The following is an 11,409-nucleotide window of genomic DNA, read 5'->3' as shown; positions in this document are numbered from 1 at the left end:
ATCCCTAAGGCTGAGTGTGGGCTCAAAATTGGAGTCAAAGTATTAAAAGATATAACCCAAGAGGAAAGAAAACTAGACTTTTCATGTAGTCTGATACCTTTCCTGACCTGGAGATTTTCCTTGTCCGATTTCTTTCTGTTCAATCCTTAGAGGCCATGGGTTGTTTTGCATATGGGGAAGTGCTTAGCAAAGTGCCTGGTATAAAGGAAGTACTGAGTGCTATCATACTTGCAGTATTAACATCAGTGTTAATTTTGATTTTCTTAGAATTCAGGACTTTTGGGGGACAGCAAAGAAGTGGTTATGTGTGGGGACACTAGGCCTGGAGTCATACCCCAGCTCCTTCATTTACTAGGCACGTGACCTTTGGCAGAGTGCTTGTCTTCTTGGGCTTAACGGCAATTAAGAATATTATATGTGAAGCGGTGAACACAATGCCTAGTTCATATTAAATGGTCAGTAGATGCCAGCCATATTACAAATCCGACAAAGGTCTAATCTCTAAAATCTACAGGAAAATCCAACACTTCTACAACAAAAACACAAATACTACAATTAAAAAATTGGCAAAGGAAATGAACAGACACTTCACCAAAGAAGATATTCAAGCAGCTAACAGACACATGCGGGAATGCTCATGATCATTAGCCATTGGAGACATGCAGATCAAAACCACAATGAGATACCATCTCACCCTGGCATTGCTAGCACGAATCAAAAAACCAGAAAATAACAAATGTTGGAGAGGCTGCAGCGAGACTGGAACTCTTATGCAGTGCTGGTGGGAATGTGAAATGGTACAACCATTCTGGAAAACAATATGGCACTTTGTTAGAAAGCTAGAAAAATACCACACGATCCAGCAATGCCACTCCTAGGAATATACCCTAGAGAAATAAGAACCGTCGCATGAATAGACATATGCACACCTATGTTCACTGCAGCATTGTTCACAATAGCAAAAAGACGGAAACAACTTAAGTGCCCGTCAACAGATGAACGGATAAACTATGGTACATACACACAATGGAATACTACGCACCAATAAAGAAAAATGATGAATCTGTGATGCATCTCACGACATGGATGAATCTGGAGGACATTAGGCTAAGTGAAATAAGTCAATCATTAAAGGACAAATATTGTATGAGACCATTACTATAAAAACTCATGAAAAGGTTTACACGCAAAAAGAAACAATCTTTGATGGTTACAAGGGAGGGAAGGGGTGGGGATGGAAAAACACTAAATAGACAATAGATGAGTGGTAACTTTGGTGAAGGATAAGACAGTACACAGTACTGGGGAAGTCAGCACAACCTGTACAAAGCAAGGTCATTGAAGCTCCATACACACATTTAAACTCCCTGAAGGAACAAACTGCTGGGCTGAGGGCTATAGGGACCGTGGTCTCGGGCAACATCTAACTAGCTCAACTGGCATAACATAGTTTATAAAGAAAATGTTCTACATTCTACTTTGGTGAGTACCATCTGGGGTCTTAAAAGCTTGTGAGTGGCCATCTAAGACACTCCACTAGTCTCACCTCATCTGGAGCAAGAAAGAATGAAGAAAGTCAAAGATACAAGGGAAAGATTAGTCCAAAGGACTAAGGGACCACAACTCCCACAGCCTCCACCAGACTGAGTCTAGCACAAGATGGTGCCTGGCTACCACCACTGACTGCTCTGACAGGGATCACAGTAGAGGGTCCCAGACAGAGCTGGAGAAAAACGTAGAACAAAATTCTAACTCGAAAAGAAAGATGACTTACTGGCCTGACCGGGAGTGAAGAAAACCCGAGATACGGCCCCCGGACACCACTGTAGCTCAGTAATGAAGTCATTCCTGAGGGTCGTCCTTCAGCCAAAGATTAGGCACATAAAACAAGACTAAATGGGCACACGAGCCCAGAGGCAAGGACTAGAAGGCAAGAGGGGACAGGAAAGCTGGTGACTGGGAACCCGAGGTCGAGAAGGAAGAGCGCTGACATGTTGTGGCGTTGGTAACCAATGTCATAAAACAATGTGTGTACTAATTGTTTAATGAGAAGCAGTTTGTTCTGTAAACTTTCATCTAAATTACAATAAAAAAGCAACTTAATAAAGTGACTGTGATTATCATGTGACTGTGATAATGAAACAAAAAGTTAAACAATCGTTTAAAAAAAGATGCAACCCATTACGACTTGCATGGATCAAGTGGCTTCAAAATCTGTCCAGTTTTGAGACACTTTTCTCTTGGTAAATTTCCCACAGCAAGCAGAAACAGCGAAGTCATCCTATTCATGAGACAAAAATAGCCACTGTATCCCCTCATTTGAAGGCACCACTCAAGACACTGAGAATTTGATGAGCACAACTATTAAAACTTTGTTTCTTCTGTCAACTTTCTTTTTTGAGTTTCTTTTTCTCCCCCTTATAGCATGAGGGAGGAAATAATGAAAATGATACTCTTTGGGGCATATAAACCAGAAACCAAAATCTGTTGCCGTCGAGTTGATTCAGAGTCACTGCGACCCTATAGGACTAGAATTGCCTCATAGGGTTTCCAAGGAGCGGCTGGTCGAGTCGAACTGCTGACCTTTGGTTAGCAACTGAGCTCTTAACTACTGTGCCACCAGGGCATATACATTATCTTAAAAAACGAATATGAAAATAGTTTAAAACCTGAAAATATGAGGCATTATCAGCTCCATTGACGGTGGAGGGTAGGTTGCAGGATGCCTGCCTGTTTTGTTTTGGGGAACCATTCTGCAGTCCCTGAGCCATGATACATATAGGACCCTCCTGCAGAAAGGAGTGTTCATGATGGAGAAAAGCATGGTATTCTCAGACATGGAATGCTCAAACACAACGCGCGAAATTCCTACTCCCAATCTACAGAAAAAAAAAGTGACACGTTCAAAGATCCTTCTCAGGGCTAGACACACAGCTAGTTGCCTCCGTGGAGCGATGCTTCTAAATCCAAAATATGCCTCTCCCCCAATCTAATTTTAAACTTTATTGTGCTATCTGCAGTTGGGGCAATTAGAGATCACTTTGATTTTAAGAAGCAATGTATCCCTAGGAAGGGGTCTGGGGATGGAAATTTTAACAGTGGATAAGGGCTCAGAATGAGTGAGAGGGAATGTTGAACATTCTTTTGGAAGATGGACCTGGAGTCAATGGCAGTGCCAGTAAGAAGAAGGTCCTGGGCTCCTGGGGGCAGGAGAAAGAAGATAAAGGGAAACAGGTGGGGAACACAGGACAGGTCAGACACTGGGAAGTTTACCTCAGACCCGTCCTTTTGTTTATTTTTAATATATGGAAAGAAAGCAAGACATTTAATTGAACTGGACAAGTCAGTAGTGCAAAACACCTTAGTTTCATTCAATGTACTGGACTTTATTTCTATAATGAATATGGGTCCTCTCATGTTGAAGATCTGAATACTGCTGGGAAAATAGTTTTAACCCTATTTTAAGAAGAGACACTAACATTTCATCTTCTAAAACAGACGGCAGATAATGAATAGATACGAATACAGTAAACACATCTCAAAAAAGAATGATACAATTTTTATTTTCCATGGATTTTAAAGATACTTTTGCTACACAGTTTATGTATTTTATGAGATTATATTTTTTCATTTGTATTAAGTTCAACCTTATACAATTTTAAGGTGATATGTTTGGTAGTGTATCTATAATCTTTAAAAAGTTTAGCGTTTTTTGGAATGTATAGTATATGAGGTAAAACCAAGATTACATTAGAAATTGTTTACTCCTCTGCACTAATTTTGCAGTGAGGCTCAAATGGCAAATACACTATTAAATGACATTTACTATCAAAAATAGGTGTTCATTTGAGTTAACTATGAAAAACATAAGCCACTGTAAACTTGCCACAGTGGCACATTTACCATTTTAGACATTCAACTATATAGAAATCTCTGGGCGATTACACTCAAATTCCTTTGTACTGCCCAGTGTGGCACTTCTAAGAAGTTTCTAGAAAACAATCACAATCACCGTTGTTTTGGGGGAAGGTTATCAGCCTATACATAAGAGATTGAATTTAAATAAAATGTAAACATACAGTATATTATAGTGACAGATCATTCTTACCACTTGGAAAGGCCAAGTTTATCGGTTTCTTTTCTGAACAAAGGGTTCATGTTTTTTCAACAGCACGGACTATTTGATGTAAAACAATTACGATACATGCCCATTCTAATACAGCATAAATTCCTCAGAGATCTTCAAAGCATAAATGTAAGTTCCTTTTTTCAAGACTGACAGAAGTGCTTAGTAATCACTAAAACGCTAACCTCAGCAACTGAAAATTAGTGATTCACTATTCTAAAATTCAAATAAATTAAAAAAGCTAGTTACAAGTGTTTTATAGGTAACAGATGTCATAAAACAAGAATTTAGATAGTTTCATTACAAACTGTATATTACTGGCAGTCATTGACATCTAGGCAAGACGTACTCGACAAAATCCAATCTGATCATCCAATAACTCACAAATGCAAGCTCACAAGACATTAATGAATTATGCAATTGCAAAGTGCTCTAATGCAACATTAACCACATGCAATCAACAATTTGGAACAGACATTACATTAAACATTAGTTTTTCAAGAAAGAAAGCAGCTTGAAGTTTACTGGTGCAAATTAATTTTGTCTTCAGATTTGGTGACCCCAACAAAAAGGTTAAGTTTGATTACGAATTCTGATGGTGATGGCAGTAGTTATGAGAGAAGCAGCAAAACTTATGGGAGTTCTTCAGAATTAGCCCATAGCAGACAGATGGAGTGTGTGTGTTACATACACACACACACACATTTCATACGCTTGGCATGTGTAACTGTTATATACGCTGCCGTGTGTGTATGTGTATGCCCTTATACACATACGTGTAGCTCAAAGTGCCACAAACAGAAGCCTAATAGGTTGGAGATTCAAAAATGACTTTAATTATTCCTTTTAAAAAAGGAACTATCTATAAAAGTCCTCTCTTCTTTTCCATATTTTCAAGACGCTTAGAGGTACTTTAATAGTAAACATTAAAATATTTTTAGGCCAAGTAGACTGCCTGTGCTTTCTTTAAGTGACTCATCCATAAATTTATGAATATATACTTCTAACGAAGAACTCCACATTTATCAAACAAGAAGCTTCTTTTTTTATCCGTATCCTTTCATCCAGTTTTTTTGTTTGCTAAACCCCTCTAGTTATTCATCATAATCCCACTTACCAAATAATTAAGACAAATGAGGAGGTAGAAAATACAGCACTAGATTGCTTTCACAGCATCAGACTTGAACATTTTTGTACAGCATGTCAGTGTAAATGTTATCCATTCTTTTTCACTTGGTAATAAACAGATCGGGTTTACCACTGTTACACTCATGCTGACTGGTCAAAATATCAATTACATATTGTTGCCTCTTAGAAAGTTTGTTCTATGAGAAGCAGGTAAAAAAGGAAAACAAAAAGACCCAACCAAACAAAAAACCCTAAATTTGGTATTTCTGTGACTTGCATTCTAATAAAGTGCCAGCCTTTACCTAATGATACAAGCATTGTAAATGGCAAAAATGATGTGCTATAGTCTCAATGCTAGTGCTAAATGCCACTGTTTTTATAAAAGCAATACAGAAATCATTTTAGTATATGACCCAAAGAAACATATAATAAAGCATTAAAAACTAAGGTGGTATTTTCACTTGATTACAAAGTACTGAATGATAAAGGCAATCAAAATGGAAAAGAAAGCGAACAGCACGAGGATGACGGCAGCACACTGCTCATCGCTGAGGGCCCGCTGGCGCCTCGTGCTTTCCACAGTGTCTCTGTTGGTGCTGGCTGGCAGTTCAGTCCTCTGAGAGATGAAAAGCACTGTGGTACTGTAGGGACCTACGAGGTCCTGGTGCCCCACAGGGTCTTGGCACTGGCGAATGGCACACACACGGAAACGGTATTCACAGTTCAGCTGAAGGCTCGAATACCGGAATGAAGAGTCGGGACCTTTGTAAATCTGTGGGAAAAATTATGTGTTAAAATCTATGTTAAAACTGCCTTGTTTCAGAATTATTTTTGACATGAAAGTTAGTACCACTAATTTGTTCTTTTAAGTGACATTTTAAAAATAGCTATGCTGCTGAAGAAGGCAGGAGAAACGTGAAAAGTGATGGTGTGAGATCTACCCTTGGAGGCTTACAGACAGGTGGAGAAGTGAAGATGTGTTGCCAAGTAGCTGGGGAACAAGCACAACCAGACCACAGACATGCCCTGGTTTCCATACATGTACGAAGTCAACATATGCAAAGTCAGTCCACAAAAGCGGGACAGTATCTAATCTTGCTCACTAGTATACCTTTGCATACCTGTTAAGTTTTTGTACAATTTCACCGTATTTGCTGGATGAAACAACGAATGAAGGAGAGATGCTTTCTATAGGTGTGTACGACAAATCATTTTATAAACTTCAGAGAGAGAAGACCACCCAGAATCAGAGTAAGGTCTTAAAACCTAACTCCTCTGTCCATTCCTTAGAAGGAAAATAACAAGAATGAAATTCCATGGGTTTTAAGGCAAAGTGCTAGTGATTTGGAGGCTACAAGGTAACTGGTCACCCCTGGGTTCCAGCCCTGCTCTACCACTTCACAACTCATGTGATCTTAGGCCAGTTATAAAATCAGCATAAAAGTAGTTATCTTGTATGGTAATTATGAGAAAACGAGCTAATTCTTGTTAAAGCAATTAGCACAGTGCTCAGCACTCAGTTAATGTTCAATATATGGAAGCTATTTCATTAGTGATTTTTAGTCCATCCCCTTCTTCTATAAAGGAAAAAACCAAGCCTCACAGGGTTAAGTGACTTACGCAGTAGAGTTCCTCCAGTTAACGGGCAGGTTATAAGACAGACCAACCAACACCTGGGCTAGCATTCTTTCAAACACTTTTAGCTGCCTCAAGTGTATCTGTGTTGTAAATCTAAATTTTTAATACTGGTTTGCTCCTGAGGGAGCAAAGTAAGATCTCCATCTTAATTAACTTTGTGTCTCCAGAATCTAGCATATAACCCCAGTGCTGCTGAGTTGATTCCAACTCATAGCGACCCTATAGTAGGTACATAATAAAAGGCTACTAAATTAGTGAACGGAGCCCTGGTGGTGCAGTGGTTAAGAGCTTGGCTGCTAACCAAAAGGTCAGCAGTTTGAATCTACCAGCCGCTCCTTGGAAACCCTATGGAGCAGTTCTACTCTGTCCCATAGGGTTGCTGTAAGTCCGAATCGACTCGACTGCAACAATTAGTGAATGAGGTAGGCCTATGTATTAGTCAAAATATGTATCAGTGGATGCTGAGAAGTTATATAAAGGAATGTCTATTGGAGGAAGCAAGCCTTAAGATGGATCTTAAAGCAAATGGTAAATACTCAGTTCAGAGGGTGCAGATGAGAGCTTTAGGGAGTGGGAATGTAGAAATGGTCCATACCTAGGAGATGGTAAAGGATTACTTAAGTTAAACAGAAGGTTGTATTAGGAAGCAATGTGAAATAGTTCACATGCAATGAGACCAATTTAGTAAAAAAAAAAAAAAAAAAAGTATGTGTCTTATGGATATGAGTGATTTTAATTTTTGACTTTAAACTTCTCTTTGCTTTCCATTTGTCTCCGAATGAGCATGGTAAAATATAGTTAGAAAACTAAAACAAACAAAACAAAACAACTACACATACAAAACCCAACAAATGGCATGAGGGTGACAGGTGAAGAGTTCTGGCAGAGAAGGAATAAGTTAGTACACTAGCTGGAAAAGTTCAGGTTTGATTCATTAGGAAGCCACTCCAGGTGTGTAATCTTAAAACAGTGTTGAAGGAACACTAATCATGAGGCTGATGGAGGGACTGAAGGGAGCTGGAGAGCACAGGAGCTCTTGCTGTATATAAGCATGAGACTGTGAGGCCGTGATGTAGTTTTTATGGATCTACAAATCACTTTTGACTAAGACTTGGTAGGGAAAAAAAAAAATCTTCCAAGGATTTAAAGGATGGGGACAAAGATGATGTTGGTAGCCTTTAATAACTAACTTTGAGAACTACTGCTCTAAAAGCTCTAGGTTTTTTTTTTTTTTTTTACAACTCCCTTAGCAATAATGGAGGAGAAGAGGGTAGAGACAATCTGTGTAGTTTTTTGTATATGTTCAGGTGTTCGTAAATTTTCAATTTTGTCTCAGATGTTGGGAGGATATCTAAGACCTGTAGGGGATATCTTATAAGAAACCGTAGACACATGACTGAAGAAAAAAGATTAACTTGCAAAGCTAATTTAAGAAAGTTTATTATCTAAAAGAAGCTATTGAAATAAGCCTCAAGCTTGAAATGAGCTAGGTTAGGTCTTAAAATGAGAAATAACTAAAATGAATAATACTGCCATCCCCCATCCCATATTATCAAAGTAGCTTTGTTGTGACCTTACAGATAAGGGCAAGTAAAGAACTGTAAATTCATAGTTTTTTTGGGCTTTAGCTATTACTCACAGATAATATTACATATAATTAAAAGAAAATAGCCCCTTATCTTTGCTATGAACCAATTATCCATTTGCAGGCAGAATGTGGGAAATAGCAATTAATGAAGATTTGTAGTTAAGAGAATACTGGGTAAGATTACTGTTTTCACTTTGCATTTCATCTGAGAAATGCTGATTAAAATCTCAGTGTGTGAAAAAAAAAAACCTTGTACACTTATGGCTGCCAAGAATTTTCAAATAGCATGTCAACTGCAATAGAATTTTACAGAAAAACTTTAAAGACAGTTTACTTTCATCAACTGGCATTTGTCCGTATTTTAGCTTTGTGAACACATCATACCAAGTATAGAACTGAGGCCAATAAAAACAAAACTAGTATCTTACCTGTTTGTATCTGTATCTATATTCAAAAAGCATATTTGGTTGGCTAGATAAATTTATCAAGTACTCATACTAAAATGAGAAATAGTCCTTGTTATGATCTTTCAATAAGTGTTTATGTTTAATACCAAAGATATCCATTTTTGAAGCTGTCATTACAGAGGAACAGCTTTTATTATTATTTTCTGTGCACATTATGTATTTATAATCTGATGTTCATTAAATAATATGCACCATATATATTATAAAGCAGTCAGTATAAGTCAATGATTTCAGCAATATAGTACTTCTGGGCTGAATATGTAACATTTAGATCTTTCCTTAAGGTATATTATGTATCTGATTGTATTTTTTAAAATTACTCATTATTACATATAATAAGACATACTGCTATATAATTTGTCACATATGGTCACATAATTTGGTCCTTCTGTAATTTATTAATATACTATTGCAATAATTATTTTGCAGTGGGCAACACATGAAAAGAAGAGTAAAAACCAAAGTGTTAGAATCCCTCACTTACAAACACCTGAACATATACAAGTAACCACACAGATCGTCTCTACCCTTTTCTCCTCCATTATTGCTAAGGGAGTTGTAAAAAAAAAAAACTAAAGCAGTAGTTCCCAAACCTAATGTGCCTAAGTTCTTAAACTTAGTGTGCATAAGAATCGCTTGGGATGTTAAAAAAATACAGAGTTGTGCGTCCCACTCCCAGTTATTCAGGCACATCAGGTCTGTAAGGCCACTCTGAGAAACATTCTTTTTGAAAATCTGAGTTCAGAAGTTTAAGTACTGGTACCACACGGTACCAGTACTCATTCCCTGCCACTGCCAACAGTCCTCGGATTTTGGATGGAATGTCTGATACTTCCCTACCCAGCCCAGGCATGTTAGGAGAAGCTGGCCTCACCCCTAGCCCCAGGGGTGGGCCCTGGCACAGCTGCTGGTTCACAGGTGGCCTGGTAACCTATGTGCTCTCTCTTCTCCGAATGTGAATGAGGATCAGTAAGTTCCCCACTGCCAATGGGCAGCCACTGAAGACTGTGAAAGTAGCCAAGTCCTTAGTGATCTCATTCAGCTACTGGAAGAACCAAATCTAAAGCCTGTTTACCTTCAGGTTTCACCCTAAAAGGATTTACACTTAATTGTTTATAAGCCAGTTTGAGTTGATTTTCCTCGCACTTCCAACATGGTGAGTTCTGATATAAGAACTTCCTCAGGTAGACTTCTAGGTGGAGTTAATCTACTTTGAAAGTGGCTTTTATGGTCCTCAAATATTTTCACTTCACCTTGTTATACTACTTGAAGTGCCATTTCAGTCAAGAAACACTTGCTTCTTAAACAAAATGGCATTTCAAGCAGTATAACAAGTTAAAATATTAAAGAGCAGACTCTTATCTTTCGGTATGACTTTTCCCAAGCAAAGAGTCTCCCTCCTAATGCCTCATAAGTTCAGACACACTGTGTGTACGGGAGTCATGATGTGGATATGTGTGTGAGAGACAGAGGGAGATGAGAGTCAGAGGGAGTATGTGACTTTAGGGAATGGGGGCTAGTCTACGTGAGGTGCTGCAGAACGGGGCACAGGGCAGCAAGAAGGTACCAAGGGGTTGGGCAAAGTTACTGGCTAATGAAACAGAGATGAAAATAGGGAAGAATGCAAAGAAAGCAATTTGTTTCTAAATTTGGTCCAGGGTGTCAGAGTATTTGTTGCTGCCAGGCCAACTTGCTTCCAGGTTCCCAAACCAAGCAACATTATAGTTCAACGGGTTTTTATTGGCTAGGCTGGAAACTCGGCCACCATTTATAATTAATATTCTCTTCTTACAAATATCAACAGTTTTCTACTGCTAGAGATCTACCCAAACCTGGCCTGATCCACTACAAACTTTCCAGTCACACCAAGAGTTTATGGTTCCCTAAGCCTCCCAGACTCAAGAAAGACTCACTTAATGACACTCTTTCAAAAAACCTTTCAAATTCCAGCTGGAATTAATTATTCTTTTAATAAATTAGGGTTTATCCTTATTATGACCTTTCACTTGTTTGGCTATGTAAAATATCATGATTGTAATATTCCTGCTTGGTTACTAGGTTCTAAATAGCATTCTTAAAAACAAACTTCTTAATCATGTAGCCTACCCCTCCCACAATTCTAAGTATGTAGTATTTAATATACGTGTGCTGAGTATCACTTAAATTACAAATAAAATATTAAATTTCACGAAAGAAGTTGAACTCTTAAACAACACACAAATTCTTGGAACATATAACCTGCCAGTAAGTTGTGGAATTTTATAAACTTTTATTTAAGAGATTTAGATGAGCGTATGTAAAATGAAGTTTGAAGGAAATCAATACTGTAAGTTTTACAGCATGTTTATAATTGAAAGTAAGTGAATGTGCTGATAGAGTTAATTTAGCTTTTATGTTAAATTAGAATTAGCACTGTTGTTTCATGTAGTGACATAAACTTATTAAAATTCATACATCACTAA

The 11,409-nt window shown here is 38.0% G+C and overlaps 1 protein-coding gene across 9 annotated transcripts in view; it reads right to left on the bottom strand.

Annotated features, from left to right (window-relative positions):
• Positions 1 to 3,383: 3,383 nt before the first annotated feature.
• FNDC3A (fibronectin type III domain containing 3A) overlaps positions 3,384 to 11,409 on the bottom strand; it is a 232,976-nt gene continuing 224,950 nt past the window's right edge. For 8 of the 9 annotated variants that reach the window (XM_003412622.4, XM_010592624.3, XM_064270144.1 and 5 more), the window contains one exon: positions 3,385 to 6,026. In XM_003412622.4, the coding sequence (XP_003412670.3) occupies positions 5,712 to 6,026 (315 nt within the window). In that variant the 3' untranslated portion in view covers positions 3,385 to 5,711. Of the gene's footprint in view, positions 6,027 to 11,409 lie in introns of all 9 variants that reach the window. The other variant, XM_064270145.1, reaches the window with a different exon arrangement.

This window comes from Loxodonta africana, chromosome 17 (genome assembly GCF_030014295.1).
Source record: "Loxodonta africana isolate mLoxAfr1 chromosome 17, mLoxAfr1.hap2, whole genome shotgun sequence".
NCBI lineage: Eukaryota > Metazoa > Chordata > Mammalia > Proboscidea > Elephantidae > Loxodonta > Loxodonta africana.
The sequence above is the reverse complement of the archived record's forward strand: the minus strand, read 5'-3'. Positions and strand labels throughout refer to the sequence as shown.